The sequence below is a fragment of the Peromyscus californicus genome, unplaced genomic scaffold (assembly GCF_007827085.1).
Source record: "Peromyscus californicus insignis strain IS unplaced genomic scaffold, ASM782708v3 Scaffold_2__1_contigs__length_46816999, whole genome shotgun sequence".
Lineage (NCBI taxonomy): Eukaryota > Metazoa > Chordata > Mammalia > Rodentia > Cricetidae > Peromyscus > Peromyscus californicus.
In genome coordinates this window covers 4920434-4941944 of record NW_026294540.1, presented here as the reverse complement: position 1 = coordinate 4941944, position 21511 = coordinate 4920434, and the positions used below count along the sequence as shown (strand labels likewise).

The window sequence follows — 21511 nt, the reverse complement described above, 5'->3', positions numbered from 1 at the left end:
CCACAGACACTGCACTTGTATAGCATGCATTCATACACACAAACATGAGTGTGCACGTGTACATGCATGCATACACACACATATACACATGAATAAAATTAAGGGTGCTGGAGGGATGGCTCAGTGGCTAAAAGCACTGACTGTTCTTGCAGAGGAGCCAAGTTCAGTTCCCAACACCTACATGGTGGCTAACAACCATCTGTAACTCCAGTTCCAGAGGCTCCAACACCCTTTTCTGGCCTCTGTGGGCATGGCAGCTAGGTGGTACACAGACATACATGCATGCAAAATGCCCATATACACAAAATGAAAATAAGCCAGGTGGTATGTGAGATGACTCATCCCTAACAGGCTTGAGGGCCAGCCGGCCCAAACCAGTAATAAGATATTTTCGAGAGCCAACCTGGGTCTGCCTAAGGGCCCTAGCGACAGCAGCTGAGACATGATCTGGAGATGATCTACACCAGTGAGAGACAGCCATGTCACACCAGCAGATGCATATTCATCAGACCTTCCCTTGGAGTGGGGTGGGGCGTATATAAGGCTTGCCTCTTCCTGAATAAACTGAGCTTGTTTCAACATTGTACCAGAGCCTGTGTCATTGACTCTGCACCTACTTGGCCCCCTCCCCCAAAGGGAACAACAGCACAGGACCCTGCCACATCTGGTGCTTGAACAGGGACTGTTTGTCTCCCTTTCCTCATCCTTGGCACTGGTTGAGAAGCCCCCTGGAGTGGTGTATTTTGGTGAATAGGCCCCTCTACATTGTGTGCTTTTCATTCCTTCAGCAGGTAAGCACTGGGACCCCCCCCCCACACACACACACACTTTTCTTGTTTGTCTTAAGAGTCTGTCTGTACAGTAGGGTGGCACATGCTTTTTGTTCAGGCTCGCCTGGTATTTCCATATCAGGACTGGACCTTCAGGAAATGGAGCCACGGTCTGACTGTTTTTAGTTGTGTGTTTTCACGAATGCATGCATATGCTTATGGGTTGTGATGCTCTTCAAAGGCTGGTAGTCAATGACGGGTATGAGCTTGTTTGGCACGCTAACCTAAGCCAGGCACAGTCCATTATGCTGAGCTCTCCAGAGGTGGGATCAACAAGGTTAGGGCAATGCACTCTAGCTCCCACTGAGCATGTCCCATAAAATAATAAAAAGGGGTGGATATGTAGGATGTCTTATCCCTAACAGGTTTGAGGGCCAGCCGGCCCAAACCAGTAATAAGGTAATTTCTGAGAGCCAACCTGGGTCTGCCTAAGGGCCCTAGCAACAGCAGCTGAGATGTGATCTGGAGATGACCTGGACCAATGAGAGGCAGTCATGTCACACCAGCAGATGCATAGTCATCAGACCTTCCCCCAGGGTGGGGTGGAGAGTATATAAGGCTTGCCTCTTCCTGAATAAACCAAGCTTGTTATTTCAACATTCTCCCAGAGCCTGTGTCATTGACTCTGTGCCTACTTGGCCCGCTCCCACAAAGGGAACAACAGCACAGGACCCTGCCACAGTGGCGGTGGTGGCACATGCCTTTAATACCAGCACTAGGGAGGCAGAGGCAGGCAGATCTCTGAGTTTAAGGCCAGCCTGGTCTACAGAGTGAGTTCCAGGACAGCCAGAGCTACACAGAGAAGCCCTGTCTCGAAAACAAACTTTTTAAAAAATGAAAATGAAAGTAAAACCTCAAATTTTTTTTTAAAAAAGACAATGGGTTGTATTGATATTTTCACACATATATCATTGTACATCATGCATATTTGACCCCCCACTATTAGGAATGTGTTTATACTAAATACCATTCCTAGTCTGAAATTAAATTTTAACTAAGTGTCCTACAACCCCAATAGAATTTTCAATCCAGTTACATAGACAAGATGCTCTCAGATATGCGATCTGGTGTTCCACTTGCATCATTTTAACTTTTTAAGACTGTGATCTCAAGGTCTCAAGAAAAGTTGTCTAATGAAGACTGTGTGTGGATCCTGTTTCATGTCAGCATGGTGACTGGAGGAATACCACAGTGAGGTAAATTATCTATGTGGAAGGGAGGATCTGAGAATGCAGATGTTTCTATTTCAGCTGAAGGGAAAGGACAATGGAGGCAATCTCTCAAAAAGCATCAAATGGTCTAGAGCCGTGAATATTTGGTGGTTATTATTACATTTAATTCTGAATCCACTGTGTTAGGAATTTACAAGTGTCTTAGGGTTGCTATAGCTGTGATGAAACACCATGACCAAAGCAACTTGAGGAGACTTAAAGGGTTTATTTGGTTTATGCTTCCACACCACTGTTCATCACTGAAGGAAGTCAGGACGGGAACTCAAACAGGGCAGGATCCTGGAGGCAGGAGCTGATGCAGAGGCCATGGAGGGGTGCTGCTTACTGGCTTGCTCCTCGTGGCTTTCTCAGCCTGTTTTCTTATAGAACCCAGGACCACCATCCCAGGGATAGTACTACCCACCAAATCACTGACTAGGAATATGCTCTATAGCCAGATCTTATGGAGGCATTTTCTCCGTTGAGGCTCCCTCCTCTCCAGTGGCTCTGTCAAGTTGACACAAAACTAGCCAGCACAACAAATGTAAGTCAGTAGGTGGGGTAAAGGTCTATTTTCCATCCTTTCGTTTCCCTTCTTCAGCCCTTTTAGGTGAATGTTTCTCCTTTAGTGTTATTGTTCTATATCCACTCAACAAATGTCTAAGAAAACTGCTCTGTACACATTCCAGGACTGAGGATGTTGTCTCTGCTGTCTCACAGTTTGTAGTTCAGTAGGAGAGAGACAAATACCCACAGAAGAAACTGTAGCGATAGTGCTGGAAAACGGCAGCCCTGTGAAGATGAGTGGTTGTGGAGGTCGCTTGAGAGATGAGGAAAGGGTGTTCCAAGGGGTGGACATCCGGGCCTCGGTGGTATGCGGAGGCCTGCTATGTACAGTTCCTAGGGAAAAGTTGAAAATAAAGAGAATAACCAGTCCCGAGGCAGGAAGAGAACAAGCACACAGCCTTTGGTTTCTTCCATATCTGCTTTCATTGAAGGAAATTCCCATGGGAAGAGTTAAATGCTAGGCAGCATAAGAAAGCCTGCACCTCAGGAATTCACCGACCGTTAGAGTATGTGATTTCTAGGGCTCATTCCAAACCCACTCTTCTCAGACAGACACCCAGAGTAATAATCCTCAGAGCTCCCATATAAATCACAGTGCACGGTGTCAGTGCACACTTTTTAATATTTGATCTTCTAAGTTCAGAGGAATTGTCTTACTGGCATTTTCTAGATACAGACAGTGAGGCTCAGGGGAGGTGACATGCTCTGCTCCCTGCTTAGATTTGTACAAGTACCAGAAATCCTGCTGTCAGCATGAGCTCATCCACTCACCAGAAGTTAATGAATCAGGACCCTGATTTGGGGTAAATAAAGGCATTCTCCTTCCTCTGTTCATGGGGGGTGCTCTTCACACCCTACACTCCACCTGTTCCCAAGGCTAGATGCCTAGACAAGAAACCTACCAGCCTCATGAGACTATGCCACCCTGATGCCTAAACTCAGCACTTAATCATTACTGTTATTTTTATAGCATCTATCACAATTTAAATTTTTTTATTTTATGTGTATACACATGTATGTCCATGCACCATGTGTGTGCACTTGGTGCCTGCAGAGGAAATGAGAGTGCATCAGGTCCCTTGGAACTGAAGTTACAGACAGTCGTGAGCTACCATGTGGGTGCTGGGTATTAAACCTGAGTCCTCTGGAAGAACAGCCAGTATTCTTAACTACTAAGCCATCTCTCTAGAGCCACAGTTTTAGTCGTATTTCCCTTTCTAGTTGCTTATTGAATATCTGTCTTCCTAATTAGATTGAAAGTTACATGATGACAAGGGGTGAGTGTTAAGATGGATGGATGGATGCATGGATGCATGGGTGGATGAATGGATGGATGGATGGATGGATGGATGGATGGATGGATGGATGGATGGATGGACGGATGGGTGGATGGACAGGTGGATGGATGGATGAATAGATGGGTGGATGCATGGATGAATGGATGGATGAAGATATTATTCTTTAGGATTGCATGTACTTGAGTATTATCATCTCAAGTTGACATAATGCTTTCCATTGCTTCTTGACCTTGCTCCTCCATCATTGTATGAACAATGTCTCAAACCAAGAACTCTACCTGAGTCCAGTTCAGCGCTGGCACTTCCTGCTGGCTGGGGTCCTTTGCTTGCTCTCTATATATTAGGGTATGCATGGAGAGAGACTTCTCCGGTGCTTTTAGAACCATGTATATACATGTTACACATGTACGTTTGTGTGTGTGCATGTGCACCGTATGTGCATTCGTGCTTGTGGAAGCCAGAGGTTAATGTTGAATGGCCCCTGCATCACTCTCCACCTTATATATTGAGGCAGAGTCTGTCACTTGAACCCAGAGCTCATCTGTCTGTCGGCTTGCTCTGGAGCAAGAGAATCCTGCCGTTGCTTCTCTGTACCTGGTACTCTTCTCCCCTCTCCCTCCGTCCTCTTACCTCTGCTCTGAGACCCTGCTAGCTTCTACTGGCTATGCCTCTTTTTCATGTTACCAGCTCAGTCTACTCTACTAATGTGAATATCAAAAGCAGACATGCACACACAAACACAAAAGACCACTGGAGAGAAGCATTTTATTACACCTAATGCTGAGACACCACGGAAGGTAGCACAGGGGAGTGTCTCTGAACGTCTCAGAGTGAGCTGAATAGTCTGCTTATTCAGCCAGAAAAGGAGTGTTGTGTTTGTACCAATCACAGCAGACCTTCATGAAGCTCTGCTAGGGTGGGTGGAAAGGGCTTCAGGGAGAGTATCACAAGCTGTTGGAAATAGTGGTGGCTGTTGTTTCACTTTTTGAAGCTGGAGTTGGGGAGGAGAGAAGAAGAGAAAATACGGGAGGAGCCGTCTGTCTCATAACTGGCCCTAACACTTAACTAAGGTTTAGTTCCCTTGGTCATTAAGAGAACATTCATCCAACATAATATGCTACCCTCGTCTCTGGACAGAACAGCAAGCAAAACCAAAATCACTGCCCTCGTGGAATTTTACATGCCAGTGTAGATGGTATATGTATGTGTATATATATTTTAATAGTTAAATACGTGTTAAATTCGTCAAATGGTGATAGGCTTAAGGCAATGAGGTCAAGCGTGACGCTGGGTAGAGTGGGTATATTTTTGAGAGAAGGGGAGGCCGCAGTTTTAGAAAAAGATCTTCAGATGTTCCTTGAGAGAGTACGTGTAAAATGGGAATGCATAGTCTGTTTCTCCAGACCATGGTGACGATTTAATACGATTTAAACGCATGGGTTTGTAAAGCAAAGCCTTCCACAGGGAAGGTTGATATGAGCGCTTGCGGTAGCAGTGGAACATTCCGGGCGGAACGTTGATCCCCGGCGGAAGCTGGCCTGGGTGCCGTATTAAGGCCGGACCACGCCGTATGGGCGGAACCTCGTCCGGTCTATTCCCGGTCCCCCCGCCCCGTCTAGTTTCCGTGGTAACCACGCAGCCCGAGTGGGCGGGCCGCGGACCGGGTGCGTTTAGGGGCGGGGCCTGCGGCGGAAGCGGCGTCCGCGGGCTCCGTGCGGGGGCAGAGATGCTGCCTGCGGGGTGGTTGCGGCTCTTCGCCGCGCTCTGCAGCCTCCTGCTGGGGCAGGCTCAGGCCCCGAGCCCCGGGGTACCGCCGGAGCGGAGCCGGCCCTACGCGGTGCTGCGCGGGCAGAACCTGGGTGAGCGGCGCGGGGCGGGGCGGAGCGGAGCGGGATGCGCGTTTGCAGACAGAGCCGGGCTTGGGGAGCTGGTCCCGGCCTTGGGGAGCGGGCGGGCGGCGCGGGAGCTGTCCCGGACCGCTGGTCCTCACGAGGCCGGTTTTCCTGCTGTCAGCCTTAGGAGCCGGCGCTCTTGCCCCGTGTGCTGGCGGCACCTGCTGGCACTGGAAGCTGGAGACCTGGGTTTGTGCGCTCATGTCCCGCTCTGTGGATCCAGGCTAGGCAGTAGGGCTCATCCTGCATCCCTCTTCCTGCCAGATAGGCCCGTTCTCAGTGATGGCGTTTGCAACTGATACGTTTTAGCATTTCCTACACATCAGGTGTTGTGCTCAGCGCTGTTTACGTGTATTTGGGGCGGGGGGGGGGGGCTTCATTGTAAGCTAATGAGAAAAGTAGGGCTTTTCGGTTTTACAGAAAAGGAAAATGAAGCCCAGAGGTAAAGTTATGTTACTCAGGGACAACCGGGTAGGGCGTGGTGAATGCCAGTATTTGAGTCTGGGGTTTGTGGGGGCTTGAAACAACCTTGGGGAGTATCTATTACATACATGCACACACATACGAGTGCATGGCCTTGAAGAGCTCTGGTGCTCGATCCTGGGCAAACCAGAGTGTATCTGTCTGTCCTGCCTCGGCCCTCCCTTCCCGCCCCATTAGTACATCTGTGTATCTAAAGTGAGTGACCACCAGGTATCGTGTCTGGATTGTCTTTTATGTGCTTGGTTTCTCCCACGTTTTGACCACGTACTTTGTATCTAGATTTCCAGCCTAACCCTTTAGACCTGGGTTTGTCAGCCTGGATACTACTGACACCTTAGATCACGTGGTTTTGGTTTTGGTTTTTAGATGAGGGAGGGGGAGAGGCTGTCCTGAGCCTCTCCTTTATTATCCTTTACTCTCTGGATGCAGTCACACCCGTCTCTTGTAGTCCACATAATCAAAATGTTTCTAGTCCTAACCTTCTTGGTTGAGACCTCTACTGAAGAACAGCAAGCTGAGGATGCTCCCAAGCTATTACCTAAAAAAAAAAAAAAAAAAAAAAAAAAAAGAAAGAAAACAAAAAACCACAAAAATAGTGTTATGAAAGTTGACACTGACATTGCAACATCCAAGCAGGTTGTGTGTCTGCACAGAATGCTCTGAGGTGACCTGCTTAGTGATCATGCGTATATCTAGAGGTCTGGGATAGCGTAGAAGTAATTGTCCTTTACTACCTGGAGTTCAAGAAATGCAGCCCTAGGCAGTTAAGGGCAGTGGTTGTTTTTTTTTTTTTTTTTTTTGTGTGTGTGTGTGTGTTTGTTTCCGAGACAGGTTTTCTCTGTGTAGCTTTGGTGCCTTTCCTGAAACTCACTCTGTAGCCCAGGCTGGCCTCGAACTCACAGAGATCCGTCTGCCTCCCACATGCTGAGATTAAAGGTGTGCGACACCACTGCCCGGCCCAGCAGTGGGAGTTTTGTCTCCGATTTCACGAATAAGACACAGAAAAGTTAGGTACCTTAGCCTAGGAAGGTGCATAGCCTGCGAAGTTCATGGGAACCCAGGCAGTGTGACCCCGAACTCTGAACTCTTCACCTCCCTGAGTACTGCCTGTCTTGACAGTGAAGTGTCTATCATGCACTTACTATATGCCCAGTACGTGATTGAACACTTTGGAGGTAATCCGTAGTTAAGCGTAAAGGAGTCCTTTTAACTCGGTTTTCATTTGTCCCACTCCGTGGATGCAGAGCATGAGGCTCAGTGATGGGAAGGGACCAAAGGATGGAGTTAAAATTGTCTTTTAAAGGCAAGCGGTGGTGGCGCACACCTTTAATCCCAGCACTCGGGAGGCAGAGGCAGGCAGATCTCTGTGAGTTCGAGGCCAGCCTGGGCTACAGAGTAAGTTCCAGGACAGGCTCCAAAACTACACAGAGAAACCCTGTCTCAAAGAAAACAACAACAACAACAAAATTGTCTTTTAAGGTTCTTTTTGGAACCAGTCTGGTTACTGATGTGCCATGCGAGAGAGGTGGTACAAGGATAACAAGTAGAGGGGCTTATCAAGCTCCAAGTGGGTATGCATCCAAATGATGATGTATACCTAGCACATGCTTTTAATTAAGCCTTTTCCTTTCTCCCTGTTTGGAGTGTGTGTGTGTGTGTGTGTGTGTGTGTGTGTGTGTTTGTCCAATGAGGCCAGAAGTGGGTATCAGATCCTGGAACTGGAGTTGTAGGTATGGTGTGCTGGGTCCAGTATGGGCACTAGGTCTTTGTTAAGCACACTCTTGGTCTTAGATGAGCTAAATGCCCTATCTCCAGATAGCCCAGGTCAGCTAAATACTTGGCCAAATTGTCAAAAGTCTTGAATTTCTAATTACCTAAAGTTATGACTACAACTGGACTCAAAATTCTCTTGCTCCATTTAAGCCATTTTCTTACATTTTGAAAGGGGCTTTAAAATAGTAAAGGGCCGGGCAGTGGTGGTGCACGCCTTTAATCCCAGCACTCGGGAGGCAGAGCCAGGCGGATCTCTGTGAGTTCGAGGCCAGCCTGGGCTACCAAGTGAGTTCCAGGACAGGCGCAAAGCTACACAGAGAAACCCTGTCTCGAAAAACCAAAAAAAAAAAAAAAAATTAAAAAAAAAAATAAAATAGTAAAGGGAAGGGAAACCTGCTTCTTAGCACAGAAGCAGGGCTGGAGAGATGCTTGGCAGGCAGTCCTCCTGGCTGGACTCGCAGAGGGCCTGAGCTCAGTTCCTAGCACCCATCATGATCTTAAAATTACATCTGGCTTCTGGAGTTGTGGCATGTTCTCTTTGTTATTTTTTTTTCTATCCTTTCTTCCCCTCACTCCCCAAGAAAAGCAGCTCTGTGTGTAGTAACTGGGCTAAGAGGAGGTGACGGGGTAGATAGAGGTGGGGCAGGCACGGGTGCTCTGAAATGCCCGGCTTGAAAGCAGTCAGGTCTTGGCTTTTTCAGAGGAACTGGACCTCGACCAGCACAACCATAGTCAAGGCCACTGGAGCCTGTGTGGGCCCACACACTTGGAACTGAGCATTTATAAAGGCGCCTTTGCTTCCTAAAGGTCACAGCACTTTGAACGCCACAGAAGATCGCTGCTGCTGAGTGCAGTAGGTGGCTTACGTTAGCAGCTTAAAGCCCCGGAAGGCCAGGCTGAGGCCACCTGTAGGGCCCACTTCCTCCCTGAGCACCTTGAATGTTTTAGACATGAACTTTACTCTCAAAAGCACAGCGGGGGCTGGCGAGACAGTTGAGCAGTTAAGAGCACCAGCCTTACAGAGCACACTCTTAAAGAGGCCCTGGGTTTGATTCCCAGCACCCACATGCCAGCTCAAACCTTCTGTAACTCTAGTCCCAAGGAATCTGACCCCCTCTTGAAGTCTCTGCAGCCACCAGGCACCCACTTGGTGCCCAGGCATACGTGCAGGCAAAACACCCACACACACAATTAAGTTTTAAAAAAATACAGTTCGGGCCTGGAGAGATGGCTCAGAGGTTAAGAGTGCTTCCTGCTCTTCCAGAGGTCCTGGGTTGGTTCTCAGCATCCACTCTGGCGGCTCACAGCCTCTTGTAATTCAATTCTAGGGTCCAATGTCTTTTCTGGTCTCTGCAGGTATCTGTACACACATGGCATACACACTCACATGACACATAAATCTTTTAAAAAAGATTTATTTATATATGTATACAATGTTCTGCCTGCATGTATGTCTGCAGGCCAGAAGAGGGCGCCAGATCTCATTACAGATGGTTGTGAGCCACCATGTGGTTGCTGGGAATTGAACTCAGGACCTCTGGAAGAGCAATCCATGCTCTTAACCTCTGAGCCATCTCTCCAGCCCCGACACATAAATCGTGAAGCTTACACACACATGCAGTTAATTGGGCCAGCAAGATGGCGCATCAGGTAAAGGTGCTTGCTGCTAAGCCCAGTGACCTGAATTTGATCTCTGGGACACACACTGAAAGAAACAGACCCCTGAAATTGTCCTTTGACCTCTGTGCATTCACAGACACATACAAAAATACTAGTTTTAGCCAGGCGGCAGAGGTGCGCGCCTTTAATCCCAGTACTCGGGAGGCAGTGGCAGGCATATCTCTTGAGTTCAAGGCCAGCCAGGTCTACAGAGCGAGATCCAGGACAGCCAGAGCTATTACACAGAGAAACCCTGTCTTCAAAAACCAAAAACAAACAAACAAAAAGAGTTTTAAAATTTTTTGGTTTTTTTTTTTGAAAGCAGATTTGTAAAGTTACGGTGTTTTGGTGAGAAGCCCCTTGTCAAGATTCATCCAGCTGCTGAACTGCCTTATTTATCAAACCTTTAGGCTTTAAAGATGAACGGGCTCCCTGGCTCTCTCATTGCCCATCATCAGGTGCCTCTTGCAGCAGGAGCTAGAGGATCTCTTTTCCCAACTAACCAGATCACAGTGGTCTTTGCCTGCAGCCTTCCCAAGGCCTTTCTTGACATTTAGTGGGGACAGGCCTGGCAGATGCCTCAGTAAGAGTGCTTGGTCTACAAGCCTAAGGACCTAAGTTCAAGTCCTTAGCACCCACACAAAAAGCTGCACATGACTGCCTATGACGAACCCCAGCATTAGGGGACAGAAAACGTGCCGGCTGCTCAGCTTGCCCAGCCAAAACCCAGCAAGCTGAGCAGGGCTGGGTTCAAGCAGCAATTGGAAAAGCACTGTCTCTTAATGAAGTCGCGGAGCCTGGAGCTTTCGTGAGGTAACCGGTTTTCCCTTTGCAGTGTTGATGGGGACCATTTTCAGCATCCTGCTGGTGACCGTCATCCTTATGGCATTTTGTGTCTACAAGCCTATCCGTCGTCGGTGATGGCTGCATGGGATCACCATTTCAAGGTTCTGGGACGGGACAAGTTGTTCTGCACGTGAGCCGCTGGAGATGGTGGAATCAGCTTCTTGGAAGTCACCGTTGATCCGATGGGTGTTAAACGTGACAGGGTTTGGAAAGGCACCCAGCAGTAATTGTTACCCTAACATCAGTTATTGGCGGCAGAGTCAACGTCTCAGTGTTTTTGTTTGGCTGTACTAGTTAAAAGTAAAGCCTGAAACCCCAAGTTCCCTGTAAAGATGTGTCCATTGCAGTGTCCACCAGAAGAACCGCACTGGAGAAGAGGATGCATCACTGATGCTTGAAATAGTAAGAAGACTTAACATGTAGACATCCCCTGCCTTCAACCATTCTGTCACTGTGTGTCAATCACACATGGGGGCCAATAAGATGGCTCAGCAGGTAGAGGGGCTTGCCACCAAGCCTGATGACCTGAGTTTGATTCCCAGCACTCATCTGGTGGAAGGAGAGAACTGACTCCCATGGGTTGTTCTCTGACCCCCGCAGATGAATAAGTAAATATAAAAACAAAGCCCCCGTTTTTGCTCTACTGAGCTGCCCTAGAATACCCTGGGTGCAAAGCCAGCGTTCCTTGCCTGCATCGGCACTGTACTTGAATGCCCACAGTTCTGCCAGGATTGTATCCTTGGTCTGTAACCCCAACCCCCCTTGGCCTGGAAGGCTCTGGGTTGGACTGGAAATGCTCCTGTCTCTCAGAACAACAACTCCACCTGACCCAAACACTGATGCCCCTCTCACCCGCGGCTCCGGCCTGTGCTAGCTTTTCAGGTGGGAACCCGAGGCTTTGCTCCCCCTCTCCTCCCGGCTGTCGAGGGGCCAGCCAGTGTCTACTGTGCAGGCTGCTGTGTTTACAATGCTGCCAGCTTTTCAAGTGCTGCTACTGAACTAGATTTCCCTGCTGATATTTTCATCGTGATAGTGATTATTAGTATTTATTTGAAAGGTGCTAGGTTTAATTTTGTTATAAAATTGTTGTAATGCTTAATCTTGCGTTCCCTGCAAGCACAGCACTGGTCTTTTTTGTCTTATAATCTAATAACCTGTACTTGATGTGAATTAACTGATGAGGAGCACTGTAACTGTTGGGGTCTTGTCTGTAACCCTGTAACACTGAGCCATTAAAATGTCAAGGTTAAAGAGAAATCGTGTCTGCTGTTTTATTCATCATTATGTTCTCAAGTGTTTAGAATGTGGGGTGGGGCTGTACAGATGGTTCAGTGGTTAGGAGCACTTGTTGCTTTTGTACAGAATCCAGGTTTGGTTCCCAGAACCCAGGTGGTGGCTGACAACCACCTGGAACTCCAGTTCCAGGGGATCCGGTGCTTTCTGCTGACCTCTGGTGGACACCAAGCATATGTGTAGTGAACAGACATCACAAAGGCAAACCACTCAGTCTTTGTAAAAACTTCAGTGCAGATGTGTTTGGTGTGTTTGAATCTGGTCTCATTTGTTTAAGGAAGACCTGTGTAGTGGAATCTAAACTGGTATGTGAAGTAAGGCTGAGCCAGAATCACTCTGGGGCTGGGACAGCAGGCCTGTATTTTTGTTCAAGGCCAACTATAAGAAGCTTACCCTCCCCAGAGCCGCAGGTTCCTTATCAGCAGTACACCGGCACTCTAGAAGCCTAGGTGATGTTAAATACTGAAATGTGGGAGACATGGTCACAGCCAGGCTGCTCTCCCCAGAAGTTCCAGGTTATTGCCCTGCTGGATGAGGAATATGTGGATACTGAGACTGAGTCCCAGGAGGCCAAGTCCAGCCCACTTCATGAACACCCTCTTTTGATATGCCGCTGTAATACTTGTTGCCATTTTTAAGATTTTAAAAGGAAAGAGGAAAATCTTGCCAAGTCTGTGATCCTTGTTATTGTTTTCACTTGGTAGTAACCAGGAGACGTGGATGAGTCCCAGGGCAAAGAGTTAGACCATCAGAGACACCTGGTTAGAAATAGAAATTGTGGGGCTGGAGAGATGGTTCAGCAATGGAGAGCATGTATTGCTCTTCCAGAGGACCTGAGTTGATTCCCAGCATCTACATCAGGCGGCTCACAACCACCTCTACTACAGCTCCAGGGAGCCCTGGCTTCTGAGAGCGCCAGCACTCGTGTGCACACCTACCCTCCTCACACATGTGATTAAGTGTTTCTTAAGAACAATCAGAAATTGCCAGGCCTGGTGGTGCACACCTTTTATCCCAGCACTCAGAAGGCAGAAGTAGATGGGTCTCTCACCAGCCAGGGCTACACAGATGGATCCTATCTCAGGTGAATAGCTTTATGAAAGGGAACGCAAGGCTATAAGGAGCGATGGTCATCTGACCCTGAACCTCAGCCAAACCACACCCCAAATATTACCCGTGTAGCCACTGAACCCCTGAGCGGTCCAAAGCACACAGGTGTGAGCAAACGCCCGTCTCTTAACACTGAGTTCACCTCCAAGTGCTGCTTGAGGCCCGGAGACTCTGGAGCAGTCAGTTTCCAGCTGACTTCAGTCTTAAACCCACACCCTTTTCTAGACTCGGGGCTAGGCAGCACTGTGACACCATCACTTACTGTCCCATGGTCACTTAAGATTTCTACAGTCCAGTTCATCTCCCTTGATGTCCTGATGGTCAGGAGGAGCCTGAGGCCAAGCTGCTGCCTGTGTGTTCCTATCACTCACTATTCAATTTTCTCTTCACACTTAACTTTGTATAGCACAAGGCAGGAACAGACTCTCAGAAACCTGTTTTCATGCCAGCAACGTTTCCAGGTAGAACGGACTGGGGCGTGAGCCTTGGTGAACTGCTTGGTGTTAAGTATGCATAGGCTGCACACACCCGCCCCTCCCCGTGGCCTCCAAAGGGGCTGTTCTTCATGCCGCTCGTGTGGCTCAAATACTGCTTACGCCCCCAAGCACAGCTGCTCTCCCCATCTTCCTAGGACAGCAAAGCCCCTTCCAGAACCCTAACACCTTATCTAGCCACTGCCTTTTTCTTTTGAGGCCCTGATTTTCACTTGAATGCCTTAAAAATAGAGCCCCGCCCCCCAGCACCCTGGCTTCAAGGAGCGAGTCCACTTTAGCGGTGCTGATGTTGACCCATTTTTCCTTCTTCCTGAAGACACCACACTTCCAGGAGGATCCAAACAGCCCAGCACTGGATGCTGCTTCTTCATCTCCATTTGGCACAAGTTGTGAGGCAATGTTGACTGTGCCCTGGGCAGGAAGGCTGTGTGTGTGTCTGTGTGTGTGTGTGTGTGTGTGTGTGTGTGTGTGTGTGTGCGCGCGCGCGCGCGCGTGCACTACTTTGTGAAGGGCAGGCACTGTGACGGGGAGTGCGTGTCCCGTGAACCTCCAGTGACAAGAGGATGCTCCGCGGAAGTGACAGGACTCTGGCCCTCAGGACTGTGAGCACCCTCTATGGAAGCGTATTTATTTGCCTTTTAAGAGAGAACACATGGGGAAAGCTGCAACACGTTGATGCAATGCTCAGTCCCTTTTTAAGTGACTTCCTAGGGACACAGTCAGACTTCAGGAAAGCATAGCAATGGAATGCAAACACAGGAGTCACCTGGGAGTCACCTCGGTGAGTGACATGGCCCAAGGACTGCCATTCCCTCAGTATCTTTGCCCCCAGCAAACGCCAAGTAAACAGACCGCCAAGCTGTACAAATGTGATGCCTATGTACAGGGAAGGAATTCTGGTTAGACCATGACAAAAGGCAGATGGCTATGAGGAATTAAAATCACAATTCTTTTTGTCTAAGAACATTTTACTGGCAACACTGACCGTATCAAACAGACATTCTTGGGACCGGTGGATTCCCTTCCTATCCCAAAAGAAGCGTAACAGGAAACAGATGCAAAACAGAGGCAGGTGCTGTTTACCAGTGGTCAGCGCAGCCTGTGGGGGTGACGCCTGCACCAGGTGAGAGGTGCAGGGTGCCCTTGGCTGTATCCCCCAGGGGTCGGTCTGTTATGCAATAGGTATTTACAGGAGGGTTAGACAAAATAGTTAACTACTAAAGGTATCCAAAAAAGGCCTGAGAAAATCTGGTTAAAATGCATAACCTTGTATTGCTACTGATGGGAGTAGACATTTTTATATCTTTTAAAAATAATAAAAAGATTCTGTTAAAAAATATATTTATCCAGAAAGATGTTGATTTGAACTCTAAAAAGCAATGAGTTGTCCCTTTTCCCTTTTGGATGAAGAGCCTCTACTCCATGTTAGCGTCCCTCTGACTTCAAGTCCATCCCGTCCTCTGAGGAAGCCAGGCCATGCAGCTGGCTCTCTGCTGGGCCAGTGCTTCGGTCAGCTTGCCTGCTTTGAGAACCAGCCGAGGACTCCCCTAGCTGCTCCTCCAAGGACAGGATTAGCTGCCTTCGGTGTAGCCTGGAGGATGCTGCTCCCAAAGGAACTGTCCTCAGTGTGTGGAGTGAGGTGGCTTAAAACTATTAGTAATTTTTAAGGCTAAGGCAACATCCGTGGTCATTTGTATATCTTAATTTGATGCAAATAGTTAGCCATAATCTAAAATAGATCCTGTGCATATCCTCTTAGCTGGGGTAAAGGGCACGGACAAGGTAGAGATGAGGAGGTGTAATGGCAACGTCCTATCCTAAGGACCCTACAGGAAGGGAAATGAAGAGGTCAGCATAACCCGTTTCTTTGGTGAGCACTCTACAAAGGCCGCTGCTCCCGTGTAGAAAGCACCCTGACCCTACAGGAACTGTTAGAACTCCTGATTAAGATGTATCTGCTAACCTGCAGGGCTTGGCGTCTGTCTAAAGCTGGTAGTAAAAATGTGACCTGCAAACCAGGACAGCTAATGGAAGGTGACGATGCTCCTCTCCCCTCAGCCTGGAGATGGGGCCTGCCAATGCTCCCCTTCTCCACTCTGGGGAGTCCCTGGTCCTGCTCCTTTGCATAAGGAAGAGGCAGCTGCTGTCTGCAGGAAGTGTAGGCCCTCTGCCCATAGGGTCTCAGCTGACGAAGCACTCCCGTGCAGCCCCTGGACAGAAATGTCTATTTCTCGGTGAGTGACAGCTGTAAGACTTGCTGGAGTTCGGCCTCTTCCTCCTGGAGCCTTAGCTCCTGTTCCGCCAGCTCTTTGGCAGACAACTCCATGGCCAGCTGCAGGTCACTATCAAAACGGCTCGACTCACTGAGGGCACCTGGGCACGGGCCTTCCATGGTGGTTAGGAGGCTCTCCTGGATGGCCCTAGGGTGGAAAACGGGACAGTCACTCCTGTCCTGGAGGCAGTGGCAGCAACCATCTTCTTACTGATTACTAAGAGCACACTGTACCAAGCACTCCTGGTGAGGAGGAGGTGCTGGGCCGATGTGACCCAGCATCACCCAGGACTAAGCTATGAAGGGAACTCGGGCTGTCTGAAAGCAAAGGTGAGGTTCTTGACCCACACTGCTCACACGTGCCTTGCTCACACAGGAAAAAGGAGGCACTGCTGCGGTCTCCCAGGTCTGCAGCTCTTCCCCAGCCAGCCCCGCAATCACACACTGACAGAAGAGCAGGCCAGTCAGAAAACACCTCCCCTGTGAGCCAGTCAGCACTCAGTGCCCTCCAGAAACGCACTCACTTCAGAGCGGGTTTAATGAGGAAGCACAGAAGAGGAACGGCAGAGCTGACTCTGTACCGGGTGCCTGTGGCCACCTTACCTCTCATACTGGGCTTCGTAGCTGTGGGTGGGGCTGATCCCTCCATTTGAAGCTGGTCCCGAAAGTTCCTGGCAAAACCAAAGACGGGTATAAATACCTCACAGAGGGAACAGTTGCCAAGATGACCAGGAAATGAATACAGTCAGGACGAAATGTACGGTATTTATAACCTGTCACTGATGGTGACTGTCGGGTTGTATACTTTTCTACCGTATGGAATGGCATCAGGCGTCACCCTGGATTCAGGGCCACCACCTTCTCAGGCTTCACCTAGTTCCAGCCTAGAACCACTAACCTGGGGCAACATTCAAACAGCTAAGGCAGGGCATGCTTTAGAGACAAACAGAAGACACAGTTTGGTCTTTGTGGCCCTGGACTCTAGCTATTGTAGTTACCAAGGTTTCACAGCTGTTGGGAGAGCACGGCGAAGCTCATCTGAACGGGGACAGGAAGTGCTGACAGTTCTGTCTAGGGGCTGGAATACTGGGAGCTTCCCAAAAGCAGCCAGCCCAGTTGTCAAAAAAGTAAATAAAACCAACGCCATCCCACCCACCCCCCAAAAAAAGAGGGCTAGAGAGATGGTTCAATGGTTAGAGCAATGGCTGCTCTTCCAGGACCCAGGTTTGGTTCCTAGCACAAACGTGGCAGCTCACAACCATCTGAAACTCCAGTTCCAGGGGATCCAACACTCTTCTGGCCTTCTCAGGCACCAGACACAGACATCCATGCTGGAAAAACATCTGTGCACATTAAAAAAAATGAATGAAAAAGAAAAAACCACAACAAATGAATTGGGAATGGGTCTGTGATGGCAGTGGGGGAGTAAAGATGGTGCGGGACTAGAACTACTCAAGCCCCAGAAAGCTCTGTGAGCAGTGACAGGCTCATGGACACTATGCTCACAGCTCAGAGGCTCCAGCAGAGCAGGAGCTAGTTCCCAGCATGCTCTGCAAATTCCTGTGAATGGACAATGGGAGGAAAGAAGAAACCAGTAACTGGACAGCACAACCCGGGGCACAAGACCCCTGTGGACAGCAGGAGCCCTGTCGTAGGGAAGGGAAGGGACAAAGAGTGCTGACACTCCGTTGTCCTCAGCAGGCTGGGGGCTGGCTCGGTGCCCAGCGGACCTCTGCTCAAGCTAGGCGCCGTGGACAGCAGAGCCACCCCAGAGGGTGGAAGCAAGCCTCCCGGAAGAGCGGAAGAGCGCTAGAAGCCGCAGGAGGGAGGGACACCCCCCCCACACCCCGCTCCCACCCCCCACCCCCCACGTGCTCTTTTCTTAGTTCTGACTGAGAACAGAAAGAGTTGACGGAGGAGACTCAACTGTCAAGAGTGGGCTCGTTTACCACACCCCGACTGAGCAGCTGTTACACAGTGATCGTCTTCTTTGGGGAACCGGGGTGAAGGGCCCATCACTACCTTAACTGAGACAACCGATGCAAACGTGATACTTCAGTACAGAACCTTGTGAAGCACACCTTGAAAAATACCCAAGGCCACCCGGGTGACCGGTTAAAGGAAGTCTGTCTGAAGACAGCTCATGAACGAAGCCAGCGGTGACGGCGAGAGGTAGCAGAGTCTCTTCGGTAGCGAGCTTTTGTGAAATGACCTAACACCGTCACCATGCCATGCCAACCTTGTTACTTAGAGCAAGTCTGAGCTAGAAACTTCCGTGCTGACAGGTACCTGGCTCCTGCTGGACTCCAACAGGCTCTGCTGGATGGCAAACTGCATTATTTCATAGTCCTCATCCTGGAGGTGCACGTTTCTGCCATTGTCTTGAACATGATAGGACTCGGGAATTTCAAACACAGACTGATCAACCTCAAAGCTTGTGACCTCGGAAGCTGAAATGCAAAGGCAACTGTCTGTCCAGTGTCTTCGCTCATTAGTCAATTCAGACAATTGTTTTCTTTCAGGGTTTTTTTTTTGAGACAGGGTCTATGTAGCTCAAGCTGGCCTCAAACTCAAAACACAGCCCAGGTTGGCTCCAAACTCATAATCTTCCGGCCTCAGACTATGGTGTGTTTTCAACTATGTGTGTGTGTGTGGGGGCGTTGTTTCCTTGACTGTCCTTTCCTGACATGAGGATCTCACTGTAATGCTCATGCTGACCTCAGACTCCTGGACTCCAACCCTCCTGCCTCAGCCTCCAAGGGCTGGGTTACAGGCCTGAGTCATGTGCTCAGCTTAAAGACATCTCAGGTGAAAAAGTGTGAAACTGGGACCACCCAGGAGCCAGGATGCGGCTGAGCAGTACAGTGCTGGCCTGGCATGCGGGGCTCAGTTCAGCGGGGCAAATAATAAAACGTGAAAGATGAAAGTGGTAATAATCAAATTGCTACTGGAAGACTTTAAAAGAGTAACTGTGACAGTAAAATTCACCAGAGTATGGTGTCATTGTCCTTCATCTTTCTTGTGGAAACTAACGCATGATCCTAACGAAGGGAACTCGGTGGACTGTAAGGTATGAAGATTCTCCTCCCTAATGGAGCCAACTGAGCGACCTGGAACCGCGGCCAAATGCACCTTTCCTCCTCCGGTTGTTCCAAGTCCTTGTCACAGTGACTCAACTGACCCAATGCCATAGGTTGTTCCATTGCATCTGAACTTTCCTCTTCTGCATCACAGACCTGCTACATTTCAAATGTCTAGTCTATGACATCCAGTGTCTAGTCTATGACATCCAGTGTCTAGTCTATGACATCCAGTGTCTAGTCTATGACATCCAGTGTCTAGTCTACTGACATCCAGTGTCTAGTCTACTGACATCCAGTGTCTAGTCTATGACATCCAGTGTCTAGTCTATGACATCCAGTGTCTAGTCTACTGATATCCAGTGTCTAGTCTATGACATCAAATGTTTAGTCTACAGACATCAAATGTGACATCAAATGTTCAGTCTAATGACATAGGATTCTCAAGTCACAAACGCAGTTCTTCAGTTTACCTGTGTCGGCCTGGATCCCCTCCACATTCTGACTCTCTTCAGCAGTGCTACAGCCATTAACATTTCCAAATGTAATCCGTGCATTCAAAACGTGAAACAAGGGGATTTCTGACAAAGTAAAAGCTTCTATCAGGAGACTTCACCGAAAACAACAATCTCTGACTAGCACTATACAAAGCACACTCTATCAGCAGGTTTCCATCAGGCTTAGGACAGCACCACACACACACACACACACACACACACACACACACACACACACACACACGCAATTATTGAAGTATTAACAAAATGTTAAAAGAAATCCAAAAAGTTCAAAATAAAATTATCCAATTTGAAGTTTGCTTACATTAAAGGTATGACATCAAAACAAGATTCATACTCTTTATTTGGGTACTGGGTCATACGCCACCACTCCTGGCCCTTCTCACACCCGTTAGTACCATCTATACATAGACCTACTGGCTGGAAAACTTTTCATTTTGATAGCAAAAAGGAATCAAGCATCGTGCCAAGTCTTCAAATTCAGTCAACTCAGATGGTAATCCTGGCTTCTCCATTCTTGTTCTTTTTGGTTTTGTGTTTTGAGACAGCGTCTCTCTATGCAACCCTGGCTGGCCTAGAACTCACAGAGCTCCACCTGCCTCTGTCTCTAAGTGCTGGAATTAATGGTGTGCGCCACCACTGCCTGCTACTAATTTCTCTAATATGCTCCATTTCCCTGACATGCACTGGTCCCCCTCACAAACAGGCAAACCTGCAGGTACCCCTCAATTCGATTTAACCATACCTATTTTGACAGGGAATCCAGGAGGAAAGTCCAATTTGATGAAATCTCTCAACCTTGCAAAATGAGCGCTGGTTCGAGCCATGAGGTCAATGATAGGAATGACCTGTTCCACGAGGGACAGTGGGAACTCTTCGCACATCCACAGTGTAGCTTTAAACCTGTACCGTTTGACAGGGTAGGGCTGAAGCCAGCTCCCCTGGTGGGAGAGGCAGGGCACTACTACTCAGCAGGCTAGACACACCACCCTCTGGAACCTCACACCTCCCTCATTACCCCTGAACTGAGGACTTGCGAGGGACTGGAACCCTGAGGAACTCAGCTCCCCTGAACGCTGACAGAATTTCACTTGATCAGCTGAGGTTTACTGGCAGTGAATAAAATAGAGTGCTACAGGACAAAGATGCTCTTCTCTCTCAGTTCTCTAGACAAAGGCTAAGTGGAGAGCCGTTACTGTTAGATTTTGTCAGGTTAAGTAACTTCAACAATCCCTTTAAAGGGAAGGGCAAGGAATGGCCAAACCCAACGGAAACCTCGTCCTCCACTTACTTCTGTGTTCGGATCGTCAGCTCCTTTGGCCTTCCAATGTCCCTGTCTTTCAGATCAAAGTCTTCGTCAAAGTACTCATCGGGTGTGATGGCCGTGGGGTTGTTCACGGTGGCACACTCCGTAGTGAGGTCCTGCTGAGCCAGAACTCAGGGGAGTCACAGCTGCCCGACTAAAGTGCAGCCCCACAAGGGGCTTCACTAAAGTCCGGTTACTGCAGGAACAAGCAAGTCTAACATAACAGCCCCGGGTTTGGTCCACACCCTCCTCCCATCTTTATGTGCTGGATAGAGAAGACAAGCACGGGGGCCAGTGTGGGATCTGGAAGCTGCATTGTTCTGACCCTCAGTGGCACCCACTGACCAAATGCGCGATGGGGGTCAAGAAAATGCTTGCTGAGCAGCGTAAAGCCCCGAGCCTGTCTCAAGCGCCACGCTCAGAGAAGGCCCATGTTCATCACAGATGAGAGCCCGATTCTAGGACCTACCCTTCCTCCAAAATCTTGATGTTTCAAAGTCCCATTCATCTACTTCTCTCCCCCAAGAGTATCTGTAGTACACTTTGGGAACTGATGTTACTTTCCAAGTCAAGTGACCTACTCAGGACCCAGCGGCCGCCATCACAAACAGGAGATGCCCTGTCTTCAACTCACCCCTTGAGCACCAAACTGATGTTCCACAGTTCCCAGCAGAGACTCCAGTGGATTCCGGTCCTCTAGAGAGAAAGGAAGATAAACAGAATCAAGGCCCTCGCAGCATTTCCCGGGTCCTGAGCCAAGCTCCCGACAGTAACAATTCCATTTGCAGGCAGGGAGATAAAAACCACCCACAGGGTGAGTTTATCCTTAGAGCATCCTTTCATTAGGAGCTTTAACTTGGAGGGACCATTATAAGAATC

The 21511-nt window shown here is 48.8% G+C and overlaps 2 protein-coding genes across 3 annotated transcripts in view; one reads left to right on the top strand and one right to left on the bottom strand.

Moving 5' to 3' along the window:
- Positions 1 to 5461: 5461 nt before the first annotated feature.
- On the top strand, positions 5462 to 11816 carry CUNH12orf76 (chromosome unknown C12orf76 homolog). The gene is made up of 2 exons (XM_052755096.1): positions 5462 to 5765; positions 10549 to 11816. Exons 1-2 carry the CDS (start codon positions 5477 to 5479, stop codon positions 10632 to 10634), a joined length of 375 nt encoding a protein of 124 aa, XP_052611056.1. The 5' UTR covers positions 5462 to 5476; the 3' UTR covers positions 10635 to 11816.
- A 2238-nt stretch (positions 11817 to 14054) lies between these two features.
- Ankrd13a (ankyrin repeat domain 13A) overlaps positions 14055 to 21511 on the bottom strand; it is a 32621-nt gene continuing 25164 nt past the window's right edge. Inside the window, exons 9-15 of one of the 2 annotated variants that reach the window (XM_052755094.1) lie at positions 21267 to 21328; positions 20618 to 20751; positions 20072 to 20229; positions 19282 to 19389; positions 18018 to 18178; positions 16332 to 16399; positions 14055 to 15876 (exon numbers count right to left, since the gene is read on the bottom strand). In XM_052755094.1, coding sequence (XP_052611054.1) covers positions 15681 to 15876; positions 16332 to 16399; positions 18018 to 18178; positions 19282 to 19389; positions 20072 to 20229; positions 20618 to 20751; positions 21267 to 21328 — 887 coding nt within the window. In that variant the 3' untranslated portion in view covers positions 14055 to 15680. The remainder of the gene's footprint in view (positions 15877 to 16331; positions 16400 to 18017; positions 18179 to 19281; positions 19390 to 20071; positions 20230 to 20617; positions 20752 to 21266; positions 21329 to 21511) is intronic. The other variant, XM_052755095.1, reaches the window with a different exon arrangement.